The sequence below is a fragment of the Nannizzia gypsea genome, genomic scaffold, assembly GCF_000150975.2.
Source record: "Nannizzia gypsea CBS 118893 supercont1.2 genomic scaffold, whole genome shotgun sequence".
Lineage (NCBI taxonomy): Eukaryota > Fungi > Ascomycota > Eurotiomycetes > Onygenales > Arthrodermataceae > Nannizzia > Nannizzia gypsea.
The window spans coordinates 1,556,115-1,584,072 of record NW_003345200.1 but is presented as its reverse complement, the minus strand read 5'-3'; the positions used below and the strand labels follow the sequence as shown (position 1 = coordinate 1,584,072).

Below are 27,958 nucleotides of genomic sequence, written 5' to 3'. Positions count from 1 at the left end.
ATTGTGGTGGATTCTGTCGTACTGGGGGAAGAGTTATTGGCGCCTGTGCTTGAGACGGAGGCTGTAGCTGTGGCTGAATCTGGATTTGGGAGAGGGTATGTGAATGGGGCGGTGGGTGCTGATGCTGATGCTGATGCTGATGCTGATGCTGTGGATGTTGCTGCTGATGTTGGTGCTGGTGTTGGTGCTGGTGCTGTGGATGTTGTTGTGGATGTTGCTGTGGATGTTGCTGCTGGTGTTGCTGCTGGTGTTGCTGCTGGTGCTGGTGCTGGTGCTGGTGTTGTGAATGGGGAAGAGGATGAGCCTGGCCTGAGGCTGGAGCTGGAGCTCCCGGGCCAGACATATATGGCTGGCTCAGAAGGTTGTCCATAGCCGCAGAACACGAGGCGGGAACGCCAAAGAAAAATGGCGGGGGTGGGTGAGCTCTGAAAACGGAGGGTACAGCAGTCAGTATACAGGACCCCAGCGGACTCCGCTTCCAAAGTACTCTAGTAGTATACAGAGGCAGTGGTCTAAGTATATGTGCTGGATACGCGGGATCTTGCGCTGGCGGAAACGAGGTTCGTTGCGGGCGGAGGAAAGGAAAGCGAGAAAGAAGCAAGACGAGGCTTTTTAAGGGTCGTGCGTTGCCGAGAGTTCGAGCCAAGCTTTTCTGATGTCATCAGAGACCCACTCTTTAGAGTAAGTGGGGTCATCTGATTCGCTCCACTGTCTGTGCTTCTATATAATCACGTGATAGCGATATAGCCAAAGTCGCGGCTGATAAAACATCACCAGAAGCTTCTCAGCCTCTGACTTCGGGTGAGGATCTCAAGGAAATAAGCTTCCTTGAACCTAGCTTTAGCCTCTTTGCTCCACGTACCCCTCGACGAGTCATCGACGTCATAGCGAAAACTGCGAGAGAAATAAACTGTACAAATTTGATAACTCTTTATGCATTAAACTGACACGGCGCCCAAAGGGAAGTTGGCAGCAAGCTTTTAGAAGTTTCCAGCTGTAGATGGTCACTTGCTGCATAGGCCTCTATCGCCTGTAGTTTAAAAGCGTACTATATACATGGGGTCTTTTTATCAAAAGTTCCTACGTAGTCCCACTGTATGTAATAAATTGTATATACTCTAGCACAGGAGGTTTCCAACAGCGCAGTATTCTATGTAAAGTCTCTCCATGTGGCGGAGTAGATAGATCAAAGTAGCATGATATGGGTGATGCTTTGGTATATTGCTCTGATAGTCAAACACCAAGTGACGACATCCACATAGCTAGCCGTTTCAGAGCCTTTAGCCGCTAAACGCGCTATGTTTGGATACAGACGTGGGTTTAAGGTTCATCCCAGTTCCACAATACATAGAGTTTCCATCTAGAGTATGGTAATAGATATCATCATTGACTATGTATACGTGACTGCGTGACTAGAACGTCATCTGTAAAGCCATTGACGTAGGCGGCCATAAACTAAGAGTCATAAATTTATCTCAGCCACTGCTGCTCTCATTCTCTTCCTCTCTTTTTCCAGCTTTTCACACATTTCTTCACGCTACCGAAAATACGTACAAGCCACAACTCCATTCAAGACGTTCAATACGACTGTGAGCTTTCATTGCATTTAATTCTCGCATCCGATTCAACTTTACGCTACTCGATTTAAAACGTCGCCTAAGTCTCCCGTTGAGACCCCGCATCCGGCAAGCACTGAGATTCCCGTTGTGATATCTCAGCCCAAACCGACGGGCTAGCAGTGGTATCTGCAATACCATAGACAAGCTCTTGACTCGACCGACTGACCTAAACAAGTCCCGAGACACCAACACAACTTATTCAAAAAAAAAACAATCGAGGAAAGAATAAAAGAAGGGGGGAAAAACGAACAGAGAAGAAAAGCAAAGGCAACATAACCACCAAAAGCCTCACCATGGACGAAAGGCTTCCCATGGACATCACCGTCGAGAATGCCAGAAGAGTGAAGAACTGGCTGGGTAGCCTTCCGGTCAGCCCCGTCACCACCAGCTATGGATCGTCCACCTCCTCGGACTTTGCTAAGGCAGACCTCATGGACCTCTGTCAACACCCAGATTGTGCCTTCCAGGTTCGACTGATATCAGTTCATGACCATAAACACCACGACGAGCTGCCACTAGACCAGTTATACCCGACACACTGCGATGAACTGAGTGGCAGTACGGGCACAGAAACCACCTTCTGGACAGCGCAATCCCACCAAGAAGCATCGGATGATGGTTACACTGAAGTAGAGGAACCAGGGCAACCAGGAGAACCAAAAATAATAGAGAACCTAGAAGAAATTGAGAGTCTGGAAGAACTAGAGAGGTTGGAAGAGCCAGAGGAACCAGAGGAACCAAACGAACTGTACGAACTAGACCTAATCATGCAAACCAGGCTAACTAGACGAACTATACGAAATAGACGAAATAGACGAAATAGACGAAAATAGACGAACTGGACGAACTGGACGAACTGGACGAACTGGACGAACTAGGCGAACCTCTAGTCCGTCAAGTTCGCTTGGCAACAAACGAAGTAGAGGAACTGAAGGAACCCGGAGGAAACGGGGCTGGTGGATAAGAAGCTGAAGAAGGCTAAACGAACGGAGAAACCACGACAGAAACCAGAGTCCCGAGTAAGTGTCATTCCTATTATTCAAAATCAACCTCGAAAAAAAGAGCAACGTAATAACATCTTGCACTATCAGCACACACCTTTTGAGATAAACTTATACCAAGCATCCTGGTTTCACAAACTCGATATGTCCGAAGATGGCTCTTCACTAGCTGAAGAAGATCTCGACTTCCTTGCCTCAAAACCATTCGAGGCATCCACACGACAACAGTTACGACGTAGCGTCCGGCAGGCGTTCAAGAAAACCTCGATACCCATTCGCCAAAAACTAGGACAATGGAAGAAAGCGATATTGAAATGGCTAGGTGAACGGTAGCAGACCGTGGCCAATAGGAGGAGGGGATATTTGGGAAAGATATTAGGAAACGGGGTATTTATCTGTGCTTGGGCTGACTTGTATTTTTTTAAGTCCAAAGACCGGATTTTGCAAGGAAGATTTTGTGTGTATCTGGGGATGGCATGTATGAATAATATACCTAAAGAGTGTTGGTGGGCCACTTCGATTAGATTGCATGTACGGTCCATCAAAGGGCGGGCGGTGGGAATAGTGCACTTCAATCACTATTACTTTGATGGACCGTACGCAGGAATAGAATGAGTCGATGTCAAAAATTCTCCGTGTCTTGATTATCTATATTAGTTAACTACCTAGGTGCATAGGTTAACTACGAAGTTCGGCCTTGAAACTGCTTGCATAAAGGATGTAGCTGGCTTAGTCGCAGAGGGCAAGTAAGTAATGTAGATATTCTAGAGAGCATATTTCTTTTACTGTAGCAAAAGTGTAGGGTCCAGTGTATCATTCTTTTGTAAATGTTAGGGTGGTATCTGCAGTACCAAAAACCAGGTCATTAAATAAAAGAGGGGGAAAGCAAATGAACGTTAAGGGAAGAGTTAGCTACATTTGGGTACATAGGGATAATAGGAGAAGCATGGAAACACTGCGCACGAGTAAAATAGTCTATAAAAGGGGTATTAATGCAAGGAAAGAGGCAGATAATGTAGATCTTATTTTCGGTTGAGAAGCTTAGGGTGGGAGATGTTCAAGCAAATGACGGCAATGGCAATCATCCTATTCGATATATGTTAGTTGGTGGTATGAAGGATATAAGAGCGGGCTGGAGAACTTACACTCCCTCAAGGATAACAAAGGTGACCTCATCGTGAATTAGGTCTCCCTCCCAACCTTCACTGAGTTCAGCGACACGGTAGACGCATCGAGTGAAGATTGTAACAATAGCGACGGTAAATGGAACGGCGAAAGTTACCAGTCTATCACGGCTGATTGGAAGCTTTGGTCGGGCACCCATTTCCTTTTCTTGAAGAGCTCGGGACTTCATGGTACGGAAGATGAATCCGAGAGTAAGGGTGATGAAGACAACGAGGGTGATGACCTGGAAAGCCAAGCCAGCAATCATAGTGTTTGTTCCGGGCGCCTGGTCGGTGCCTTTATCGGCGGCAACTGAGGCCAGACCACCACCGGTACCCTGGAGAATCAAGCTGACAAGATCGCAAGGAATGAAGATCCAGGCATAATGCTGTGGCTTAATCCACGAGGCTTCCTCACCGAAGAGGCGGACGATATCAGCGAGACAGAAGTAAATCGAAGCCGAGAAGAAAGCGGGTGCGAGAGTAAGGCAGCAGATCTGGATCAGGAAACCATTCTGACTGAATGGGTCATCGGCGAGGAGAACACGGCCGACGTAACCGATGACTTCTGTCAGACATCCCAAGATCATGGGGATGGAGTAAGAGCTGTTCCTGAAGAAGAAATACTGTAGACAGTGGACGATGCCGGAGGCGGCGAAGATGGCGAGGAGTGCAGCATTGCCGGCAAGGGATGGCTTGTACTGATAGATACTCTCCGTTATGGGACAGGTCTCTAGAGTACACTTGTCCATTGTGAAGAGTGTAAAACGGTGACTCGAAGAAAGGTAATCGACAGAGGCTTTTAGTCAGGTGAAAGGAGGTCGAGTAGATAGAAGGTATTTCTCCAATGGGAATGAGGAGATGCTGTAGGTACACCTGGAATGTTGGTTGCTTTGATGATTGTTGCTGTTGCAGAAAATATCGATGAAGGAGCTGCCATCTTTATATGTCAGATGGCGCTGCTCAGCCCTGGGAGTCAAGGGCCTGGCATCAAAACAGAACCTCCAGATTCAAACGGAGGCCTAATGCATCAGGTCCATGCCCAGGCCACCATGTATAGCTAAAGTTTAGAAAAGCCAAGCAATAGAGATACGGCAAGGATGTCCCGCGGATCTGTGAGGTTCAGCCAGTGCAAGCCACGAGGAGGATCGGCCCCCGGTGCAAGGGCTAGGAGGGCCGCTTCTCTTACGCCCGAAACATCTGGAATGAAAGGATCTATTCTTATCAATCCAAATCACCTAAGAGCCAGTAAAAATCCATGGCTAGCCAGCGGTTAAAATTTAGGCTCTTGCGTGGTCGAAGGCCTTGCATTACCTCGTGGTGGGTATCGTGTCAGAGCTCGCCTCGAGGCTTTAGGCAGTGCAGTAGTTAGTCATTGTAAAAGCACATACGTATATCTATCTCATATCCTTATTTCGGCCTGGACAGGGTATTCATGCAAAGGAGATGGCGTCTATCCCGAATTGTGTACTCCGTAAAGTCCACTAGCAAAGTGTCTAATCGATGATACATTTGCCGACGCCGCGACGGAAGATGACTGATCGACAATTAACTCGAACCACTTGCCGTCTATAAAGCACCGTCTCGCTTCAATATTTCACCATCTCTCTTCTGACGATCATTCAGGAAAGGAGTGCCCTTACGGCATGCGAGCGAGGCACGCTGGATGATTCATCATCAAGAGTTGTCTGGACGAGTTTACCCTTGTGCCAAGTCTCGTAAACACTTCTTAAGTGCGTAAACTAAACCGCATGTGGCTTTCTCTCCATCTGTAGGCGCAGCATTTTAAACTACAGCCTTTGAACGGATTTTAGCCAGAGCTGGTTTTAGCGAAACGGAGATAACTTGAGACGTCACGGTGCAGCCAGTTATCCTGTAACCGTCTCAAGCTCTCTCTGCGAGCAGCCCCAAGGAGGTTCTGCGTTACGCGGCTCTCCAGGGTAGAATCCTTCGCTGTCACTTGGCCATAATATGTCTGCCTGGCTGATACCTGGATTTGGTCTTGTGGATGTTGGCTACAAAGGAAGACTGCATGAAGGATGAGTCTTGTCAAGCGAACGGACATGACATCTCACTTATCTTGAGCATATAGGCGTCAGTATGAGCAACATCCGTCTTTGACTCTCTTCTCCATACATACACGCCAAGTTGTAGTGGTCGTGTGAGGGCGGTCTTGGTCTTTTTATATCTGAGCCTCGACGTTAGTGTAGGTCCGGCCGATTAGGCTGGAGCCAGCGCAACACTCCGCTGAGATATGGAGAAGATCTCGGGCCAAAGCATTCATCGTAGGGCAGGAGATTTGATGAGTCTAGACCGGGCAGTCCCGTCAATGCTAGCATATCAAAGCAGTCGGCTTGGGCGATAGTAATAGTATGTCGTCTGAACCTATCCGCCATCCAACGAGACAATGACCAAAGCTAGCATTCTAGCTCTTCTCTAACAAAGAAGAGAGCCAGAGCTTTATCCATGGCTTTGGCTGCTTGTCGGCTCGCCCAGCATGCGTGTATCTCCATCCCGACATCGACATGAAGCCCGCCCTCCGCGGTAAAGATGACCTGCTGCGACTATCAGCATCTCAAGGTCGTCAAACGTCAAAAGATGCGCTAGGAGTGCGCTTTTCGATGTTGTTTTCGTGCTGCTGGTAATGGCTGCACGCTGATTGGTTGGACACGCTGACATAACCGACTTTGCCCGAAGAAGTCCCATCCGAGGTTGCAGGCGAAATGACATTCGAACATCAACCATCGACCATCGACGGCGACGACGAGCTGCAGTAGCACAGCGTGCAAGAGTCAACCGCTATTTTCTGTATCAATTGCTGGTCTCTGGTATAGCTAGAGGTTGACTGTCCCAGTTCCAGGCTCTGGTCTGCTTGCAAACACACACTCGTCGTTGGAAACGAACGAAACTTCGCTCCGTCCACCATGGCATCTCTCCGCTCAACTTCTCGTCTCTTTCGAGGCTCAAGCGCTCTCATGCGCCCTGTCATGGCCTCTCGATCGTATGCCACCGTCGAGACGAGCGCGAAGCCCACAGAGGCACCCTCCGCGGCCACCAGTGCACCGGCACCAAAGATGAAGACCTTCAAGATTTATCGATGGAACCCTGACGAGCCAACCGCAAAACCTCGCATGCAGACGTATACAATTGATTTGAACAAGACGGGTCCCATGGTTTTGGATGCTTTGATCAGGATCAAGAATGAGGACGACCCGACTTTGACGTTCAGGAGAAGCTGCAGAGAGGGTATTTGTGGAAGCTGTGCGATGAACATTGACGGAGTGAACACTCTCGCATGTCTCTGTAAGTCGAATATAGTAGTTCATCATGGGCCGATTTGTGGCGTGATACATGATGAAACTGACTGTTTGAAATTTAGGCCGCACTCCTACCGATACTACCAAGGAGACTCGCATTTATCCTCTGCCTCACACCTATGTCGTCAAGGACCTTGTTCCTGACATGACACAATTCTACAAGCAGTACAAGTCTATCAAGCCTTATCTGCAGCGTGATACTCCATCTCCCGATGTAAGTTGCATACTTGGTTGTGTTTGGAAGATACGCAATCGATTTTTAACAATATATATTTGATAGGGTCGTGAGAACCGCCAGTCACCAGCTGACAGAAAGAAACTTGACGGACTTTACGAATGCATTCTCTGCGCTTGCTGCTCGACATCTTGCCCCTCCTATTGGTGGAACAGCGAAGAATACCTTGGACCTGCGCTCCTGCTCCAATCTTACAGATGGCTGATTGACTCGCGAGACGAGCGAACCGAACAGCGCAAGGCCGCTCTCGACAACAGCATGAGCGTGTACAGATGCCACACCATTCTCAACTGCTCGAGAACCTGCCCCAAGGGCCTGAACCCCGGAAAGGCTATTGCTGAAATCAAGAAGATGATGTCTTTCAACTAAACTACAAATACCCTTGGCTACCACACCACCTGGTTATTTAACCTTTCTTATATTAACCGTCCCGACCATGTTTTACTTACCCTCTGTATCTCATAGCTTCCCACCTGTTTTTGATTTAGCATTACAAATACTATTTCCTCTGTTCAGAATTATATTTCCTTCCTGCCTGTGTACTGCCTTTACCCTCTGTTTCTTCCATGGTCCGTCGTTGCGAAAACGGCGATAAAAATACCGAACTTGTTCCCTGTACATATATGAAATTGAAACGAGGATCGGATACCAGCCTATTTCTTCTCTAGTCTCCCATATATACCTATCCAACCAAACCAACTATTCAAACAGCCTTCCCTGTTGAACCTAAGAGATCCATGCACCTCTCAACAGCCCGCTGCATGGCATCAGTCACCAATTCATGCAACTTAGTGATGGGAACACGACCAGCGAACTCCTTCTGCACCTTCATATACTCGTTGTTCATGACCTTGTTGATATTCACCTTCGACACACCGCACTCAATGCACTTATCGAAAATCTCCTTCGTCATCGGATCAGCACCGTGAAGGACCAACTTCGTCTTCTTCCCTACTGCCTCGTTGATGCTCTGTAGTCGGTCGTATTCCAACTGTATGCCTCTGGGGCCATACTCCCCATGCACATTTCCAAACGCAGGAGCTAACCAGTCGATTCCCGTATCGACGAATTCCTGGCTCTCCTCCGGCGTAGTCAGTAGTCCCTCTAGATCAGCCGTGTCAGCAACCCCATCCTCTCCGCCTTCAATACGGCCTGGCTCTGCCTCCGTGGCGATGCCTCTAGCATTGCAGTATTCCACCAATTCGCGCGTCAGAGCTAGGTTTTCTGCTTTTTCATAATGGGACATGTCTACCATGATGCTGTCAAAGGTAGGAGACATGTCGGCGGCCCGTTTGATGATTTCAGGGCTCTGGGCGTGGTCCATGTGTAGTGTCACGGGCACAGAGGCGTTGCGGCATGCAGTCGCGGCGGCCTGGACGAGCAGCCCGTCGGCGTATTCGATAGCCCAGGGAAAGAGAAGGACCATGGCCGGGGATCTTTTGGCCTCAGCAGCGCGAATGGTTGCTAGCACGCCTTCGAGATTATAACAGCACATTCCGGGCACAGCATATTTGCCTGCCACGGCTGCGTCGAGGAGGGGCAATGCCCTGTTGTCTTTTAGAGAGGGATGTGGCATACTGTAGGTGGTTTTCTTGACGAGATACTACCTGAGAAGCTGTAGGGTATTGGCTTGAAGGGTTTTATTCTAGGAATCACATCGTCTTATGGGCGACGAAGACAGTTAATGTATGTTCTCTGGCCCCTATAGGGCAGGGGATTTGGCCCGGGAATGCATCGGGATAGCTCCGGCGCATGGTCAGAGATCTGCAGCAAAGGCACGTTGGAAGAAACAACACTCTGCCACGAGAGATGCCGAGTACGGTATTTTGGCTTTCTAGCCTTTATTCATGCGGATAGTTGACTACCTAGGTACTGGAAAGTTCTTTGGATTATTATGATTATATATATATATTTATATATATAGGGGGATGATATCCGCTAACCTCTTGCTACGTTAACTACTACCTAGCTCGAATTTGAGCAATGTTCATTATGCGTCTCCCATAGCCTGATAACACTCGAGTCAGAATCCTTACCCCATCCTCTAAATTTTGCCTGATGTAATATCCCCAGAGCTGCAGCACCCAGGTGCAAAGGACAGTCCACATTTCTCGCCTCTTGAACAACGTCTGAGAGCTCGTCCACAGCTTCATTCAGTATCTTGACTGCGGAAGTCCCTGCCTGATTGGCACTGTTAATCATTTCCATAGCCTTGGATTTAAATATGAAGCTACCGCCTGCGGCTGCATTGACTAGTTCGTAGAACTGAGCCATGTCAAGGCTTAGGAAGCGGGCAAAAGCAATAGCTTCCGCAGCTGCACACAGATGGATATGACGAAGAAGCGATATAACCAAGTTTGTAGCCTTGGATTTGAACTCTGGAGTCATGGTAGTAGGAGATTTGACCTTGCTGATGGGTTCTGGGTAATACATGCGTACCATGCCAGCGTCGTCGTCTGCGCCGTAGCCAGGAGACAGACCGGCCACGTAAATTTGCTCAGCAGTGGACGAGAGCGGCACTGGGAATTGATGTAGACGTGCAGATTTGGTAATGATGGTCTGTATGTAGTTAGAACATGCGTTGTATAAGGGGCAACTATAATTAAGTGAAAAGGTGAACTTACGACATCTTTGAGGATGATAGTCAAAGCACTAACGCCTGGGAAATAGTCTTCCTTTAGCATCCTTGGAGAGCGGTTCTCATGCATCCAGCTCCATGCATCTGAGGCAACGATGGCGTTGCAGACTTCCTGTGCATCGAGGCCAAGTCGAGCAGCAAATCCCATGGCTTCACTTGCGGCAAGAATATGTATCCCAGCTAAGACCTGGTGGACCATCTTCATATTGCTTCCGGCCCCAACGCCGCCAGGGACCAGGTACAGCTTGGCCGCATCTGACATCTCAGCAAGTAAGAACCGCCCCCGTTCAAGAGCTGTGTCTGAGCCTCCTGCCATAATCGACAGGGTCCCGTTGGCAGCACGTATGGCGCCACCAGAGACAGGCGCATCGATGAAAGAGATATCACCCCTGCCGCTGGACGCTAGCTGGTCGCGTACGGACTGAGCATATGCAGCCGGTACCGTAGAGCATAGTATGAATGTTGCTCCAAAGGGTAGCGCTACGGCACTGTTATTAAGGTGTAGATTTCACAAAAACGGCAGATCACTCCCTACCTTTGAGAATGGGTTTAGCATCGTCGAACAGGATTGATTGGACCTGGGGTGCTGAGGCCACCATGCAGACATAGTACATGCATCCTTTGGCAGAGTCCTCCAACGACGCTGCCACATTACCTCCGGCTTCCCTGAACCGCTCCAATGCAGGAGCCCAGGTATCAAACCCCTTGACGGAGTACCCCTGGGTGATGAGATGGACTGCCATGCCGAAGCCCATGGCTCCTAGGCCAACGAAGCCAACAGTAGGTTTTGGAGTAATCGCCATTATCTAGCCCTAGGTGGCTTGATAGTATATATTCTGATGGGGTATAAACAGGCAACTCTTGAAGGAGGAGCAATCGTATAGTTATATAAAACAGGCCTTTATTCGTCAATCATTGAAGGAACTTGAAGCAAAGATCGGTCGAATCGGGCGTTTACCCGCAAGTTGATCTTCTTCCCCCTTAATGGAGCTACCTAACTAGGTAGTATAATGGATGTGGATGCGGGATAACCGGCGCAACCGCCGACGGGAAGAGCCGACGGAGAAAGGGCCGGTAATGCTCCGTGGTCAGCCCGCAGCCAACTCCCTGGAGAGTCCGATCGCACTTCCACTCATAGCATTGTTTTGCCATATTAATACCATGACTTTGTCGTGGTGGGAAGCGATCCAGGGATTTGCTTTGCTTTGCTTTGCTTTGCTTTGCTTCGTGAGAGCTGGAAGTTGAGGTAGATTAAGTCGTAGGCATGGGCAAAGGAGCCTCGGCACATTGACTGATCCACGTGATACGGAATATAGTTTATCCATTCCTTTAATTCACGTGATCAAATGTTTATTACATAAGTAATGCTGAGTAAGCTGATCTACCAAAAAGATCTACCTCAACCTAAAGCAACAATCAACTTTATCAAAACATGAAAACAAGAAGAAGCAGAAGCAGAAGAAGCAAAGACGAAGGAGTACGGAGATATATGGAGTACATCGCAAGATACGGAGTACTTCCTCGGAAAAAAGGCATTCCGGCTGCTCCGGCTGCTCACTCTTAGCTCGCAATGGAGAAGCTCTGAAAAGCTTGTTGTACCTAGCTTGCTCTCTAGTCACGCCACACGACGCCATCACTCTCTTGGGCTGTATTAGTTCACTGTTTGCATTCTCAACTAGACGGGCCAGCAGCGCTGTGGTGTCTGTTAGGGTTGTCGAGAGGGCTGGTAGATCGGCTCCTACACCGGTCGATCATAACTGCCCAGGTATAGTCATACTGCGCAAGCCTTGGTAGGCATCGTTGGGTGAGCGTACGGAGTACAGAGTAATTACTCTACGCTGTGCTCTATCCTCCATGCTCCATGCTCTGGACATGGTACTCCGTATCTCCCCGGTTTGCTAGTTACCCTGCTGGCTCTGGAGTTATAGGGTCTTGCCTCTCGGGCCGGAGGGCGAGTGACTTCATAGATACTTACTCCGCACCAAAGATAGCTAGCTCACTCGCTATGTAGCTTGGTGCTTATGCAGGGCGTTGCTCTTTACCTACTTCCTTCTATTCTTATGCTCCGTCCTCCCCTGCCGCCACGTCTTTGCGGTTTTTTTCTCTCTCTCTGCTTTCTTCTGCCTGTCCCCGCGCTGGTTCACGTGCGCAAGCTTGCCTAACGCCCCGTCCCGAAAGGGAAAGGCCAGCAGGAACCTGGGAAGAGCTTGCAGCAGAAGCGAAGTGAAGCCAACAACACAAGCCGCCGCTGTTGTCCGCCGCTGCCGCCTCTTATCTTCTCCTCTTTTCCCTCTTCTTCCTCCTCCTCTTCTTCTTCCACTTCTTCTCTCTCTCCTGTCCGCATCTTCTCCCTTGCTTAGACTGCTCTCTCATTGCTCTCGTTGTCGGCTTGGTAAGTAAGCGGCCCTGCGCTATTTCCTCTGGTGACGTTTCCGCCGAGTTCCGGATGCGAAGACCCGCAAATTGTACCTCAATTGGACACTTTCCGGCGCTTCCATCTCAATGCTACGCCTGCTGGCTGGCATATGGCATACATATATATACTGTTGACGATATACTGACGGCCGCATAGATATCTTTATCTCCTGTCCGTTTATAGATCTCCTTGCCAGACCTGCAGCGCAAGTCTTGTTTTCGTATGTTATCATCATTCCCGGCTGCTCCAGCGTGTGCATGGCCTCAATTGACTGACATTGCCGGCAGCGTTGGATACAAACAAACCCGCCTCTTCTCCCGTCACAATGGCCGCCATCATTTCCCTGAGGGATGTACACGCCGCATCTCACCAGCTTGCCAAGCGGAAGAACTGGGCGGCCAGAGAGCCCGGTGTTGTCCTGGTATTCTGCATCGTCTTCCTGATTGCAGTCGGCGTGCTGTCTACGTTCATCTACCGCAAGATGCAGCGCCGCAAAGCTGCTTCTGGCTCGGTCTAGATCCAATACCGATTAGCAGCAACAGGGCTTAAACAGATCCACGGATACCCATAAACGCGCGCACACACTATGCACAGATTCCCACATACTGGGTTGCAGTCAACACCACTACATACGTTCTCTTTTCCCTTGTTCTGATGATGATTGATAGATGGTACTCATGCCTTTTGAATAATATGTTTTGTCGATGGACTTTGTTACTTGTTCTTGACGTGGGGGATGGTTGCTGGCTGGCTATTCGGAAGACTGGGATAGCGGCAGAGGGAGGCCTGTAGAAGAATGAAGCAGATGGCCGGTGTTTTCGTCGTCTTTCGCTGTTGCTGTCGATGATGTTGACGAGCTTCCCCGGATTTTCTTCTCGTGTTCCCCCCGGCCTTGGCAGATGAGACGAAAGGGACTTAATATAAAATCGGGGGCCGCGCGCCAGAAAAGCGCCAGGATGGTCGCGATGCTTGTTTCATCCTCATCAACTCGTCGCCTTCTCCTCACACTCCCTTTCTTGCGTCTGTTAATACTTGCAATGCAGTCATTCGTTTAGTCGCTCTCTTTTTTCTTTCCCTTATCGCTTACCTACTCTGTTCACTCATTTAAACCACAGTACCCCGTAATTCCCCCCCAAAAAATAAGGAAAGAAGAATAAGAAAATAGGGGTCGGCGCAAAAATGGAAAACTACACGCCATCACACCCCGTCTCGCCCGTCTCGCAGCCTCCATCGTCGCCGTCAAGCCTAAAGCGCTACGAGCTGGGACTCGACCTCTCCGACAAAGCCATTGAGATTGAGGCTGCTGCTCACCCGACACCAAACCCGAAAGCACCGCGTCTCTCGCTCATAGAAGTGCCAAGGCGTAAACCTGTACCGCCGCCAAAAGCTGCGTTTGTCGATCCAACAGAGCCTCATGTCGAAGCTCCACCAGCTTATCAGAGTGGCGGCGGGCTGAAGAGGAAGATGAGAGACCTCTGGCTGCTACGGCGGAAGACGGTGCTCATCGTTGCGGCAGTGGCAGCGGTGTTGTTGCTGGCACTGATTATTGGGTTGGCGGTTGGGTTGACCAGGCACAAGTCAGTCACTTATTCATCTTTAATTTATTTTTTTTATCTTTGTTTCTCCTTAACTACAATAGTTATTTACTTAACATGCTGATACTGCTTTAGGACTGCCAATTTGCCGCTGCCAACCAACAATGGCGGGCCTTATAGGGGCGACCTTACATACTATGACCCGGGACTAGGCGCATGTGGCATATCGAGCTCGTCGTCTCAAGCGGTGTGCGCGGTGTCCAAGGAGCTGTATGATGCCGCTAGCGCTGGGCCGAACCCGAACAATAACCCCCTGTGTGGGCTGAAGCTTCGGCTGAGACGCAATAACAAGTCTGTAGACGTTACTGTCGTCGATCGATGTGAGTTTTCGTTAGGTGATCCTACGCCGCCCATGCAATTGCTAACCAGGAACCCGGGGTTTGTAGGTGTTGGGTGTAAACCGACAGATATCGACGTTTCTATTGCTGTATTTGAACAGCTTGCCCTTGAGGCTCAGGGAAGAGTCGATGTTGAATGGGCATGGCTTGACAAGGCGCCGGTGAATCTTTAAAGCATCATATATACATGTATATGTATAGAGCTGCTCTTTGGGTTGTTTCTGTTAATAATCTGGAAACTGGGGGTCAACGTCTCTTCTCCATGAGTCTAAGCCACCCCGGATATCGCCGATAAAACGGTTACCATCTTGACCGAGGCCAAGCTCCTTCAGTATCTTAACTGCAGCCTGAGAGTCGTTGCCCTGGCGGCAAACCACGTGGATAGGGGTTGCGGTATCGCTGTCGATGATACTCGCGGGAAGCCATGCCGGAAGCTTCCCATTTGCTGCTTCAGGTGATCTAGACGATCTTAGGACGTCTGATATGGGCACGCATATGCTTCCGGGCAACGCACATATATCATACTGGATCCGTTCGCGTGCATCGAGTAGGATACCCTTGTCCTTGTCGTCGTTTTTGTGACTATCAAGCCATGCCTTGTAATCTCTAGCGCTGAGCCGTTCATTCGGCATTAGGCTGGACACCGGGTTGAGCGAGCCACAGAACTGGACATAATCCATGGATCCGCTTTTGAGGGATTCGAGTGAGACCGACGGCTCTGTTCCGCATGCAGCACACTTCGCTCGTCGTGGACGCAGCCGAATAGTACGAAATGGCGGCGTGGAATAAGCGGAAAACAGATGGAGAGACGGGACAATGGCTTCAGTGCTTGGCTTGCCCTCCTCAGACATGCTGGTTATCACCCGTATCGTCTCAAGTGCCTGCATAACTCCCATAACGCCAACCACTGGCCCGATTATCCCTCCGTCTGCACAGCTCGTGACGCTATCTGCGGGAGGAGGAGTTGGAAAGACACAGCGGTAGCATGGGCCTCCCGATTTATCGCCTGGTGAACGGGGAGGATGGTTGAGTATCATCAGCTGTCCCTCTGTTCGCAGCGCCGAAGCGGACACAACCGTTTTCCCAAGCAATACTGCAGTGTCTGAAATGAGATACCGGGTTGCCGGGTTATCAGTGCAGTCTAGTATGACATCAAACTGGGCGAATATATCTGGCGCGTTTTGTGGGGAGAGATGGGTTTGAAACGGTGTGTAAGTAGGGTGAGGGTTCAGTCTAGCACAGGCAAAGATATATCAGATATGGCCTCCCAGAGAATATACAAAACATTTCTTTAACAAGCAAACACTTACTCCTGTAGATATTCGATTGCGCTGTTAACTTTATACTTCCCCGTGTTACCTGTGCGATGTAGGACCTGGCGGTGCAGGTTTGAGCTCTCGACCTGGTCGCCATCTATGATCCCTAGTCTTCCAACCCCAGCGCCGGCAAGGTATAAGGCTGCTGGACAGCCTAGCCCGCCTGCCCCAACGATGAGCACAGCTGATTTCCGTAGCCGAAGTTGGCCTATACATACGTACATGGTTAGATATAGACTGCTCTGCTCTGCCTAGCCGGACTTATGTGACTTGTCATCAAACTCACCAGGCAACCCAATCTGCTCGACTATCATCTGCCTTCCATATCTCCTATACTCATCCTGGAGCAGAGGCCATGGGCCTGTTGGCCTGTCCCTTGAAGTTGCTTCCGGCGGCTGTGGTGCGGGACACTGAGCATCTAGATCTGCAAGTTCCTGCTTCAGCTGGCAGAGCTGCCGCTCTGTTGCTGCTATCTGCTCCTCCAGCTGCCGGCGCAATTTCTCTCTATCCTCCATCACAGGCAAATGCAATAAACATACGGCGAATAGCTGGATAGACGGTCATCTCGTCTTTCACCCGTATACAACTGCGCAGACGACATCCCACCCTCGAGATGCAAACAGAGCAAACATCCACATCGCCAGTCACTTTTTTTCTCCTGTGCATATCGCAAACTGAAAACTTGATTAAATGCACCACTGGAACCAGGCGAATATCAAAGCTCATTATGGTAGGCCATTCTAAGTTATTCCTCCGGTAAAATAGACATGCGCGTTAATATATACATATCCGTCTACGCTGTACTAGGCTCCTGTCCGTCCCGGTTCCAAAGCCAAAACGGCCGTCAAGACCAAATCTCATCCAGCCATCGCAAAGGCTAAACCCACAAGCAGCTTCAACGAGAGCGCAACCTCCGAATTCCCGAGTTCTAAAAAGGATAAACGACTGATAAAACACTCGTCGTTCGTCTCGAAGATCGAAAAGTCCCGCAAGAAGACACTTAAGCGACGGCGGCCTTCGAAGAAACTGATCGCCAACCTAGACTCGCTTGCCAGTGCGCTTCCTGACGCCGGGGATGGCGACGAAGCCGTCTCGACACATATCATCGATGGAAACACTCAGGTCAATGTGATTAGGCACAAGAGCTTGAAGCACCGGCCTGGTGCCATGAAGAGGAAAGAGAAGCTTGATCGGATGGAGAGAGACCGGTTTGCAAAAAACATGGGACAATTGGCTGCAGGGATCACGACTACTGATACCGATGCGGCTATGGATGTCCAGCCCAGTGTAGAGCGTGGTGGTGATGCTTCTTCTACTACTGCTGGAGGAGGCTCAAACTCTACATCTGCTCGCTGGGCTGCTCTACGGAGCTTTATCTCTCAGACCATGGACCAGAACCCGGAATTCAAGGACGTCAAATCGTGAAGTTTGGATTAAGTAGCTATTGAACGAAGGAGGAAAAATTTCATCTGGTCAGGCGATATATTGCATTCACCTGGGTTTGTCTTGCAACAGATGCCCTCGGATCTAGCTGGCATGGAAGAATGGCAGCTGCCTCGCAGGCAAGAGGCGATCAGGGCGACGCCACGAGAGCTTGGAAGTCAAGTAGTTACCCGAGGCATCATCGCCGTCTCAGCTACGGACAGGCGCACAAGGCAGAGATGACGAGACGGGCCGGCCGAAGCCGAAAAGCTGTTGATGCAGCGCAGAGTCTAGACTGTGTTGATATTGATTTAGTATTGAGTGTTGAGCCGGCGGCTCTGGCTCATATGTAGTAGTTAAGTACCTAGGTACACGATCAATTAGTTAACTATGTAAACTGCACTGGTCTCTCGACTGCTTCGACGCCACAGATGACGTTAACAGGGAATCGCACAGGGTGCATCAATACATAGCAACTAGCAACTCCAGTACAATAATCAAGCCAAGGTTCAGGTTCAGGGCATCGCACCTTGTGCCTGACCTGTCCCTTGCCATATGCCAAGTTTTGGGCGATAGATATGGCTACCTAGGCATGTCCGGTACCTAAGACCTTAACTAGCAGCTGTAGATAGCGACCTAGTAAACGCCCCTGAAGGCTCCTAGCGCCCATCGACCCCTAAGGCTTGCCCCTAAGGCTCGCCCCCTAAGCCCCATGCAAACCCCACGGTGGCCCCGAGATAACGAAAGACGGCCGAGGTCGCGGAGAGCAAGAAACGCAAAGAGCAGCAGTTGACTTTTTACTTGCTGCTTCTTTTGCTTTCTTTTTTCCTGCTTTGCTGTGCTTTTAACTAGCCGTCGGTCTGCCTTTCCCCAATGACGTGCAGATTGCGGTGCATCCTCGCTTCTCCTGTTTCCAGGCGGTTCTTCCTCACTCCCCACCACCAGCACCACCAGCACCAGCGCCTCCAAACCGCCTTTATTCCAGCAGCAAGCAGCCCAGTCTTCACGCAGATACCAGCATCGAGTCGCAGATACACAATGACGAGACTCTCTCCGTACACGAAGAAGCACAAGGTGACCGTCATAGGGTCGGGAAACTGGTGAGAATGTGTCCCTGGTGAAGGCACGCGATATCACAATATCTATCACAAGCCGACTGACTGACGCTGGCTCTAGGGGTTCCTCGATCTCGAAGATGGTCGCCGAAAACACGGCTGCTAACCCAGATATATTTGAGAAGGAGGTGAATATGTGGGTGTACGAGGAGAAGGTCGAGATTCCCAGGTCGTCGAGGCACTACAACGAGTCCTCGCCACTGTGCAAGGGAGAGCAGAACCTGACCGAGGTCATCAACCAACTGCACGAGAACACCAAGTACCTGCCAGACATCACTCTGCCAGATAACCTGCGCGCCAACCCTTCCCTGGTCGACTCTGTCAAAGACTCGTCCATACTCATCTTCAATCTGCCCCATCAGTTCATCAGCGGGATCTGCAAGAGCCTCAGGGGCCATATCCTCCCCTATGCCCGCGGCATATCCTGCATCAAGGGAGTGTATGTCGACGAGGAGGGCGTCAGTTTGTTCTCAGAAAGCATCGGCAAGCAGCTGGGCATCTACTGTGGCGCCTTGTCCGGAGCCAACATTGCCTCTGAGGTCGCAAAGGAGCTCTACTCCGAGACCACGGTTGCCTATGACCCTCCTCACATGGACTCCAAGGCACCCACGCCGCTCAACGGATCACCATCCTCATCTGCCGTCGACCTGGCTGAGTTCAAGCACAAGGATAGCTCAGGAAACCTTTCCAAGGTCAAGCTGCGGCCCATTCCTTCCGAGTTCCCACCCGTCGACCACTCCCTGCTGAAGACCCTCTTCCACCGACCTTACTTCCACGTTCGTGTCGTCCATGATGTTGCTGGCGTCTCTCTCGGTGGTGCGTTGAAGAACATCGTCGCTCTTGCTGCCGGTTACGTCGACGGCCTTGGCTGGGGAGACAATGCCAAAGCAGCTGTCATGAGAGTAGGTTTGCTGGAGATGGTGAAGTTCGGCACCACCTTTTTCAAGCACTCTGTCAACGCTGAGACCTTTACGGTTGAATCGGCCGGTGTTGCGGACCTGATCACCTCGTGCAGCGGAGGCCGTAACTTCAGATGTGCCAAGTACAGCGTCGAACGCAAGCTGCCTATCGAAGAGGTAGAGAAGCAGGAATTGAACGGACAGAAGCTGCAGGGCACCTTGACGGCCGTGGAAGTCAACAGCTTCCTCAAGAAACAGGGACTGGAGGACGAGTACCCTCTTTTTACAGCTGTCTATCGTATGTTTTTCTCCTCTTGCAGTCTATCGTCGGCGATAAAAGTCCTATATGCTAACTCATGAACAGGTATCCTAAAGGGAGAGGCCAAAGTCGAGGACATCCCTGGTCTCATCGAACCGAAATAGGCCCCTTTGTCTTAGCATATCACATCTACTACTAACTACCTTTTAACACAAGAAAGCTCAAAAATACATCTTCCGTCGCCGGGGCAAGGAAATGCATCGCAGCAATCCCTATCTACTTTCTACTATTTCACTTCTGCATACTACTAAACGAGTGGTCAACGGAGCTTGGGGGGGAGGTAACTCTAGTTAGCTAGCTACAACATCACTGCTTACGATCCTGTCAAACGAGTCACAAATAATCACGGGCAAAGTAAATAACAACTAATATAGACATCTAATCTATATAATATATGATATATATAAATGCTTGTCCTCCCGCCCCCCTTGGCCGCCCCCCTTGGCCGCCCCCCACTGCCTGTCCGTCCGCCTGTCCTGGCCTGGGCGGAAGAAATGACATCAGCGTGCATGGCAGGAACCAACTTTGGAACATCTCGCTCCCTCCTCGCTTCCTCCCAGCTTCTTGTCCAACCCGGGATACCGCGGGTGTTCGCAGCAGTATATGTATATAAACAAGCCCGCTGGACGCTGTTTCAGGCATGCGTCGACCGCGGTAGCTAACTAACCCACCAGTTATACCGATAGCAAGCCATGGACTCGAGCAACCCGGAGCTGGTGTATGTGGTGCACCTGAACGACAATGGCTCCCCGGACGCCCACCACAGCTACGTCAACCTGCCCCCACCGACGACTCCGGCGTACAGTCTCCGCCTACAGTTCGAGGGCAGCAGTCCGCTGTGCCGATACGGGAGTCTATGGGTGAATATCCCTTCTGTGGGCGAGGAGTTTCGGAGGGACAAGTACCGCGAATACAAGTAGGCTGCCCATAGAAGAGTAACTAGTCGCGATCTATAGAACTGACAGGCGACCCACAGGTTGAAGCCGGACTTCAATAAAGACATTAATGTTAATATTCCTATCACTATATCCGGCGCTTTCAACTACTACTTCACCTACCGTCAGCTGCCCGAGCTGTTTGGGCCAAAGTCCGGCTCCGATGCTGGAAAGGAGACCCGGTCTGAGACTTATCACGTCAATGTTCGCCCGGCTATCACGCTCAAGGGCAAAGACTTACCACTAGAATCACTATCTGTTTTCTCTGTGGTGTCTAAGTTCATGGGCGAGTATCCCAAGGACTGGAACAGACATCTACGTGGGATCGGGGAGAGAGGGTACAACGTTGTCCATTTTACTCCCCTCGTTAAGCGAGGCGCTTCGAACTCACCGTATAGTATCTACGATCAACTCGAGTTCGAAGAATGTTTTACCAACGGGCAGAAAGATGTGGCGGAGATGACGGCGAATATGGAGAAGAATTACGGCCTTCTTGCCCTGACGGACGTTGTTTGGAACCATGTTGCGCATAACAGCAAGCTTCTCGAAGACCACCCTGAGGTAGGCTATAACATCAAGAACGCCCCATGGCTTGAAGCTGCGTGGGAGCTGGACACAGCCTTGTTGCAGTATGGTAACGACCTTGAGAAACTGGGGTTGCCTACGGAATTCAAGACTGAAGATGATATCTCGATCGTGCTGGACAAAGCAAGGGCCAACGTCATTGATAAGATAAAGCTCTGGGAGTTTTATGCAATTGATGTTGAAAGGGATACTGCTGCAGCACTCGCTTCGTGGAAATCAGGCAAGGTAGGAGATGCTGACCTTGGAAACGCGGAAGAAATCCGAGGATGGTCACTGGAGAAGAAGGCCAAGTTCCTTCGTCGGAAAGGGGTAACCAATGCCAACCGAGTCCTCGGACGGTATGGTCGTAAAGTTGACCCCGAAATAGCAGCTTCTTTTCTCACAGTTATGTTTGGAAGCCATGCTGAAACCACGACTGAAGCATCCAAAGTCGAAGCTGAGCTCCGGAAACTCCTCGATGAAGTTAATCTTCCTCTGTTCACGGAATTTGATAAAGATGTTGCCTCCATCCTTGATCAGCTCTTTAGCCGGATAAAATACCTCCGGATGGATGACCATGGACCAAAGATGGGGCCTGTGAGCAAGGATAGCCCCCTTATTGAAACATATTTCACCAGGCTCTCCCCGAAAGGCAAGCAAGACCCCAGGTTGCTTGCGCTTGCAAACAATGGGTGGGTATGGAATGCGGATGCAATGAGAGACAATGCTGGCCCAGACTCTCGTGCATACCTATTGCGAGAGGTTATTGTCTGGGGAGACTGTGTTAAACTAAACTATGGAGCATCACGAGACGACAATCCTTTCCTCTGGGACTATATGGCGGATTACACCAAGTTGATGGCCAAGCACTTCATGGGCTTCCGCATAGATAACTGCCATTCAACGCCCATTCTGGTGGCTGAGTATCTCCTTGATGAAGCCAGAAGGGTCCGGCCTAATCTAGTTGTCTTCGCCGAGTTGTTCACCGGCTCAGAGCAAACTGATTACATATTTGCTAAAAGGCTCGGCCTGACGGGTTTGATTCGGGAGGCTATGCAGGCTTGGAGCGCTGGTGAGCTCAGTCGACTTGTTCATCGCCATGGAGGGAGACCCATCGGTAGTTTTGAGGCAGACCTCCTATATCACGCTGATCATCGGGAATCTAACCAGATTGTTAAACAACTGCCGTATACACCTCTACACGCACTCTTCATGGACTGTACACATGACAACCAAATGCCTGCCCAGAAACGTGAAGCAAGAGATACTCTTCCTAACGCTGCATTGGTTGCCATGTGTTCGTCTGCTATCGGTAGTGTGATGGGATATGATGAAATATATCCCAAACATATAGACATGGTCAATGAAACGCGCCTATATGCATCGCCTTCCTCTGATAACGGAGTGAAGTCAAAGACGGGTGAAGGGGGTATTGGTGGAATCAAAAAGTTGCTGAATGAGCTCCACACCAGCATGGCTGTAGGCTGCTATGATGAAACACATATTCATCATGAGGGCCAATACATCACTGTCCATCGTGTCCAGCCAAATTCAAGGAAAGGTGTTTTGCTCATTGCGCATACTGCTTTCTCTGGATCCAAGGACGACCATAGCCTAGATCCGATAGTTCTCTGTGGAACTAACGCGAAGATGATTGGTGCATGGAGATTGGATATGATTTCTGCCAACGGGGACGGAAATATGAAGAATGGGCTCATAATTGGACTTCACAGCAAGGTTTCTGATGTTGAAGGAATCAGCATTGATAATGACGGCAACAACACAATGATTCGTGTGCCAGCTGACTTCGCTCCTGGATCAATTGCACTCCTGGAGACCTGGCTGCCGGAAAACAATTTGCTAAAGGATCTGAGTACCTTCATTACTTCTGATGCAGAAGCTGCGTTCAAGTCCCTGGATCCAGTTGACCTGAACTTCGTCTTATACAAGTGTGATGCGGAAGAAAAAGACATTAGCCATGGCTCGGATGGCGTGTATGATATTCCAAACTCCGGTCCATTGGTATATGCTGGGCTTCAGGGGTGGTGGAGCGTTCTCGAAGAAGTTATTCGCAATAACGATGTGGGTCATCCTATTTGCGATAACCTTCGAAAAGGACAGTGGGCTCTGGACTTTATCGTCCGGAGAATGCACAAAGCAGCTTCCGATGAAGGGTACGAACGACTGAAGGAGCCAGCCGAATGGCTTCAGGGTCGATTTGATGCAATCAGAAAATTACCTTCGTTTTTGTTGCCCCGATATTTCGCCATTGTTATCAAAACCGCATACGACGCTGCTTTAGCCCGAGGTATCCAACTCCTTGGTGTCACTGTTGAGCATGGTAAGGATATTATACACGAACTCGCAATGGTAAGTATACAGCAGGTGGGATTTGTCAATTCCGCATCTCTATACCCGACGAAACGTATACCTTGTCTTGCCGCTGGCCTTCCTCATTTCTCAACAGGCTGGGCGAGGTGTTGGGGAAGGGATGTTTTTATCTCTTTGCGTGGCCTCCTCTTGTGCACGGGGAGATTTGACGAAGCGAAAGAGCATATTCTTGCATTCGGAAGCGTGCTGAAACATGGTCTCATGCCGAACCTGCTTTCCGATGGAAAGGCGCCGCGATATAATGCTCGTGATGCAGTATGGTTCTTTCTACAGGCTATCCAAGACTACATCAAGATTGTGCCAGATGGAACCTCAATACTGGAAGAGAAAGTTCGTCGTCGATTCTTGCCATATGATGATACATGGTTCCCCCACGATGACAGTCGAGCATATCGCGAGACCTCAACAGTGTCAGACATCATCCAAGAGATACTCCAAAGACATGCTTCAGGCATCTCTTTCCGTGAGTATAACGCAGGCCCTAACCTCGATATGCAGATGAAGGATGAGGGTTTCCAGGTAGATATGCATGTCGACTGGGAGACTGGTTTGGTATTTGGAGGAAACCAATGGAACTGTGGCACATGGATGGATAAGATGGGTGAAAGCACCAAAAGCGGAAATAAAGGTCATCCGGGAACACCCCGAGATGGCGCAGCTATTGAGATCAACGGGCTGCTTTATAGCATTCTCTCATGGCTTTCATCTCTCACAGACCAAGGGAAATTCCAATACAAGGGCGTTGAAGTTGATTCTGGAAAATCAGTATCTTATGCGGAATGGGCTGCAAAAGTTAAATCCAACTTTGAGAGGTGTTATTATATCCCTGAAAATCCAGCTGACGATGGCAAATACGACGTCAATAGCAAGATTGTTCACCGACGTGGGATTTATAAAGACCTCTATCGTTCTGGCAAGCCATACGAAGATTACCAGTTCCGACCCAACTTTGCTGTTGCGATGACTGTCGCCCCCGAGTTATTCGCCCTGGATAAAGCACTCCAAACGCTCGAACTGGCTGATACTGTGCTCCGTGGGCCGATGGGTATGGCGACCCTGGACCCCAAAGATCTCAACTATAATCCATATTATGTGAACTCCGAGGATTCTACCAACTTTGCAACTGCAAAGGGGAGAAATTATCATCAAGGACCAGAATGGCTGTGGCCCACTGGGTATTTCTTGAGAGCACTAATGAAGTTTGTCCTTATGCGAAGAGACAGCCCCCAGGACCGTACGGATATATTCCAGCAGCTCACGAATCGGCTGGAAGAGTGCAAGAAGGCACTTCGAAGTAGCCCTTGGCGGGGACTAACAGAGCTGACAAATAAGGATGGCGAATTGTGTGTGGACTCGGTGAGTCGTTGCTTCCTTCCGCTAGCCCCCTATTATTCCTTCTCCCTAGTTAACTTACACTGAACGAATGAAATAGTCTCCAACCCAGGCATGGTCTGCCGCGTGTCTAATTGATCTCTATTATGATGCGTCGCAGTTGAGGAAGCTGGAGTGATGTATCGAGAATGTTCACTGCATTATCTAGCATAGGTTGTCCGTAGCAGTCTTTCATCTTCAAATCTTCAAATTTTTACCTCCATCTTCCCTGTACTGACAGTAACGTCATCGCCTGCAGATCGCATGAGGCAACCAGCAAGTCACATGACTCTATCTTGATTTTAACTTCTACGCAACTTTAGTTAAGGTTGGGACAAAATATTCGGGCATGAAAACAAGATCGAAGGCTGCGTATAAAAACCAACATAGACAAGACGCATCGATGCGGAAGACGAAGCCAGGACTGCGCTTGCTAGGTGAATAGCACCGTCACATAACTTCTCCCTTTGATTTGCTGTGCTGGGCTTTGCCAGGCGCAGGTTGCAATCCGTCTGCCCGATGACGTCTCAGCTGCCGCTGCCAGCAGCCACCACTACACGCGCACTGGTATACGCCTTTGCGACTAACCAACCCGATGGGCCAAGGTATCAGGACCAGACCCGGGGCCAGCGCGATCTGCTCACTCAAATCGTGATCAGCGTCGGCTTTGGGCTCAGTGCTTTCATCACATTTTGCGTATGTCTACGTTGTCAAGTCTCAATCAGTTGCGTGAAACAGAATGGCTGACCATGGCATTTGAACCCTCGAACAGTTTTTACGGCCAAAATGGAGTGCGCTTTATGCAGCGAGACGGAAGATGAGGACCGCTGCGTCCAGGCTACCCGACCTCCCCGATTCGTTATTTGGGTGGATTCCTGTGCTATTCAAGATATCTGACGAGGAAGTCCTCGCTTCAGGGGGGCTCGATGCATTCGTGGTATGTCTCTTTATGCTACATTGGATACTGGAAGTTACAATTCGAGCTGACATTCTCTCTGTCTATTATCGAAATATAGTTCTTGTTATTTTACAAATACTCCATCCACTTTCTTTCCATCGTCTTTTTCTTCTCTGTCGTCGTGATTCTCCCTGTACGGTATTCATACACAGGCGAAAGAGGATACCCGTGGGATGGTGACCGCGGAGAACAACCTGGTGGTGACTCGGATAAGAAGCCGAAAACAGACCCGACTTTCCTCTGGCTCTATGTGGTTTTTTCATATGTATTTACCGGAGTGGCCGTACACCTTCTCATCAGCTACACAAACAGAGTCATACAGATAAGGCAGAAGTGTCTAGGCGGACAAACCACCATGGCAGATAGGACGATTAGGCTATCCGGAATTCCAGTTGACCTACAATCCGAGGAGAAAATACAAGATTTCATCGAAGGGCTCGAAATCGGAAATGTTGAAAGTGTCATGCTTTGCCGCGACTGGCGAGAGTTGGATAGGCTAATGGAAGAAAGAAAATGCACTCTTCAACGTCTTGAAGAATCATGGGCCAAATATCTCCGTTATCGAAAGAGCAAGCCTCGTGGTGTCTTGCCAAGTCGGGCAAACAGGATATCTCCGCAGATTGATACAGCCGATACTTCAGAGAGTGCTCGGTTGCTCTCAGATGAACCCAATACGCATCAGAATCATATTTTCGAAAACCCAGGAGCTCGTCCTAGAATCAGGATATGGTTTGGTCCGCTGAAGATCCAGTTTAAATCCATCGACGCTATTGACTACTACGAGGAGAAGCTACGGCACTTGGACGAGAAGATCGAAATTGCTCGCCAACAGGAGTGTACACCCGGAGCTCTAGCGTTTGTCACTATGGAATCTATTGCTGCTTGCCAAATGGCAGTCCAAGCTATCCTCGACCCCTGGCCGATGCAGCTTGTTGCTAATCTAGCACCTGCTCCAGCAGATGTTGTTTGGCAACATACCTATATGTCTCGGACCGAAAGGATGATACGAGGCTGGACTATTACAACAGTCATTTGTGTTTTGACTATATTTTGGTCCCTATTACTTGTCCCACTTGCCTATCTTCTCAACTTGGAGACCTTGGAGAAAGTGATTCCCCGGCTTGCAGAAGTATTGTCAGAACATCCATTGCTCAGATCACTGATGCAAACTGGTCTCCCTACATTGACGCTGTCTTTGCTCTCGCTGGCCGTTCCATATATATACGACTGTAAGTTTATTACCTCCTTTCTTTTTTTCAGAATATGTACCTAACTTTCTCCTTATTACAGGGCTAGCCAACGTGCAAGGAATGACTTCGCAGGGAGATGTTGAACTCTCTGTCATTTCAAAGAATTTCTTCTTCACGTTCTTCAATCTATTCCTTGTGTTTACCGTCTTCGCGACTGCTTCAAATTTTTACGGGCTTTGGGAAAACCTTCGCGATGTGTTCAAAGATACAACTACCATAGCTTTTGCGCTTGCTCGATCCCTTGAGAAACTTGCTCCTTTCTATACCAACCTGATCGTTCTACAAGGTCTGGGGTTGTTCCCGTTCCGTCTTCTAGAGTTTGGAAGTGTATTCTTATATCCATTCCAACGGATGTTCGCAGTCACCCCTCGCGACTATGCTGATCTACGGAAGCCTCCCACCTTCAGCTACGGCTTTGCTCTGCCTCCGACTATCCTCATTTTCATTGTCTGTCTTGTATACAGTGTTTTCCCCAGCTCATGGCTTGTCTGCCTTTTTGGATTGATCTACTTCAGCATCGGCCAGTTCATATACAAATACCAACTTCTATACGCGATGGACCACCAACAACATTCTACTGGGCGAGCGTGGCCGATGATCTGTAGCCGGATCATACTCGGATTAGTGGTGTTTCAATTGACGATGATTGGAAGTCTTGCGCTTAGATCAGCGATTACGCGGTCCATCCTAATCATTCCTCTCCTTGCCGCAACGGTCTGGTTTTCTTACTTTTTTACACGAACTTATGAACCCCTAATGAAATTCATCGCTCTCCGAAGCATTGATCGTCACCGCGATGCCGATAATGATCAATCACCAACTCCCAGCTCAAACTTTTCTCCGCCTTCACAGTGGGATAGAGATGCCATTCCTCTTCGACTACGCGGTCGAGATATCACGCCTCGACTAAGAAAATATATTAACCCAAACTTGGTTATCCCTCTAGACTCAGCCTGGATTCCGGGACAGCCGGAGAATTACGACAATGACGTCACTTCATTTTCACAGAATGGAATCTCGGTGGTAGATCACGAAGCAGTTTAGAGCTATTCTCCTACCTCCTTTCCTACCCCACTTCCTTTACCTCCTTGCAATA

The 27,958-nt window shown here is 49.5% G+C and overlaps 13 protein-coding genes across 13 annotated transcripts in view; 7 read left to right on the top strand and 6 right to left on the bottom strand.

The window, feature by feature from the left end:
* The window catches only part of MGYG_02609 (VelB protein), a gene marked incomplete at both ends in the record, with an annotated part of 1,617 nt that extends 1,274 nt beyond the window's left edge, over positions 1-343 (bottom strand). Inside the window, one exon of the mRNA XM_003175030.1 lies at positions 23-343. Within this exon, the coding sequence (XP_003175078.1) occupies positions 23-343 (321 nt within the window). The remainder of the gene's footprint in view (positions 1-22) is intronic.
* A 1,569-nt stretch (positions 344-1,912) lies between these two features.
* Positions 1,913-2,953, top strand: MGYG_08990 (hypothetical protein; the record flags this gene model as incomplete). The annotated part of the gene is made up of 3 exons (XM_003175029.1): positions 1,913-2,367; positions 2,554-2,638; positions 2,711-2,953. The coding sequence occupies 3 exons, from the start codon at positions 1,913-1,915 to the stop codon at positions 2,951-2,953; spliced, it is 783 nt and encodes a 260-aa protein (XP_003175077.1).
* Positions 2,954-3,642: 689 nt separating this feature from the next.
* Positions 3,643-4,535, bottom strand: MGYG_02606 (sphingoid long-chain base transporter RSB1; the record flags this gene model as incomplete). Its single annotated transcript, XM_003175028.1, has 2 exons — positions 3,643-3,706; positions 3,766-4,535. The coding sequence occupies 2 exons, from the start codon at positions 4,533-4,535 to the stop codon at positions 3,643-3,645; spliced, it is 834 nt and encodes a 277-aa protein (XP_003175076.1).
* A 1,058-nt stretch (positions 4,536-5,593) lies between these two features.
* MGYG_02605 (hypothetical protein) lies at positions 5,594-6,179 on the bottom strand (the record flags this gene model as incomplete). The annotated part of the gene is made up of 3 exons (XM_003175027.1): positions 5,594-5,798; positions 5,924-5,971; positions 6,169-6,179. 3 exons carry the CDS (start codon positions 6,177-6,179, stop codon positions 5,594-5,596), a joined length of 264 nt encoding a protein of 87 aa, XP_003175075.1.
* A 528-nt stretch (positions 6,180-6,707) lies between these two features.
* MGYG_02604 (succinate dehydrogenase iron-sulfur subunit) lies at positions 6,708-7,704 on the top strand (the record flags this gene model as incomplete). The annotated part of the gene is made up of 3 exons (XM_003175026.1): positions 6,708-7,086; positions 7,163-7,314; positions 7,381-7,704. 3 exons carry the CDS (start codon positions 6,708-6,710, stop codon positions 7,702-7,704), a joined length of 855 nt encoding a protein of 284 aa, XP_003175074.1.
* Positions 7,705-8,038: 334 nt separating this feature from the next.
* On the bottom strand, positions 8,039-8,911 carry MGYG_02603 (fructose-bisphosphate aldolase; the record flags this gene model as incomplete). Its single annotated transcript, XM_003175025.1, has 1 exon — positions 8,039-8,911. One exon carries the CDS (start codon positions 8,909-8,911, stop codon positions 8,039-8,041), a length of 873 nt encoding a protein of 290 aa, XP_003175073.1.
* A 389-nt stretch (positions 8,912-9,300) lies between these two features.
* Positions 9,301-10,776, bottom strand: MGYG_02602 (2-hydroxy-3-oxopropionate reductase; the record flags this gene model as incomplete). Its single annotated transcript, XM_003175024.1, has 3 exons — positions 9,301-9,894; positions 9,960-10,453; positions 10,509-10,776. 3 exons carry the CDS (start codon positions 10,774-10,776, stop codon positions 9,301-9,303), a joined length of 1,356 nt encoding a protein of 451 aa, XP_003175072.1.
* Positions 10,777-13,568: 2,792 nt separating this feature from the next.
* Positions 13,569-14,495, top strand: MGYG_02600 (riboflavin aldehyde-forming enzyme; the record flags this gene model as incomplete). Its single annotated transcript, XM_003175023.1, has 3 exons — positions 13,569-13,966; positions 14,060-14,304; positions 14,371-14,495. The coding sequence occupies 3 exons, from the start codon at positions 13,569-13,571 to the stop codon at positions 14,493-14,495; spliced, it is 768 nt and encodes a 255-aa protein (XP_003175071.1).
* Positions 14,496-14,546: 51 nt separating this feature from the next.
* MGYG_02599 (molybdenum cofactor synthesis protein 3) lies at positions 14,547-16,153 on the bottom strand (the record flags this gene model as incomplete). The annotated part of the gene is made up of 3 exons (XM_003175022.1): positions 14,547-15,555; positions 15,633-15,846; positions 15,925-16,153. The coding sequence occupies 3 exons, from the start codon at positions 16,151-16,153 to the stop codon at positions 14,547-14,549; spliced, it is 1,452 nt and encodes a 483-aa protein (XP_003175070.1).
* A 98-nt stretch (positions 16,154-16,251) lies between these two features.
* On the top strand, positions 16,252-17,063 carry MGYG_02598 (hypothetical protein; the record flags this gene model as incomplete). The annotated part of the gene is made up of 2 exons (XM_003175021.1): positions 16,252-16,368; positions 16,446-17,063. 2 exons carry the CDS (start codon positions 16,252-16,254, stop codon positions 17,061-17,063), a joined length of 735 nt encoding a protein of 244 aa, XP_003175069.1.
* A 1,035-nt stretch (positions 17,064-18,098) lies between these two features.
* Positions 18,099-19,497, top strand: MGYG_02597 (glycerol-3-phosphate dehydrogenase; the record flags this gene model as incomplete). Its single annotated transcript, XM_003175020.1, has 3 exons — positions 18,099-18,160; positions 18,237-19,372; positions 19,439-19,497. The coding sequence occupies 3 exons, from the start codon at positions 18,099-18,101 to the stop codon at positions 19,495-19,497; spliced, it is 1,257 nt and encodes a 418-aa protein (XP_003175068.1).
* A 588-nt stretch (positions 19,498-20,085) lies between these two features.
* On the top strand, positions 20,086-24,793 carry MGYG_02596 (glycogen debranching enzyme; the record flags this gene model as incomplete). Its single annotated transcript, XM_003175019.1, has 3 exons — positions 20,086-20,309; positions 20,370-24,639; positions 24,716-24,793. The coding sequence occupies 3 exons, from the start codon at positions 20,086-20,088 to the stop codon at positions 24,791-24,793; spliced, it is 4,572 nt and encodes a 1,523-aa protein (XP_003175067.1).
* A 380-nt stretch (positions 24,794-25,173) lies between these two features.
* Positions 25,174-27,906, top strand: MGYG_02595 (hypothetical protein; the record flags this gene model as incomplete). Its single annotated transcript, XM_003175018.1, has 4 exons — positions 25,174-25,350; positions 25,427-25,591; positions 25,671-26,841; positions 26,903-27,906. The coding sequence occupies 4 exons, from the start codon at positions 25,174-25,176 to the stop codon at positions 27,904-27,906; spliced, it is 2,517 nt and encodes an 838-aa protein (XP_003175066.1).
* Positions 27,907-27,958: the final 52 nt, after the last annotated feature.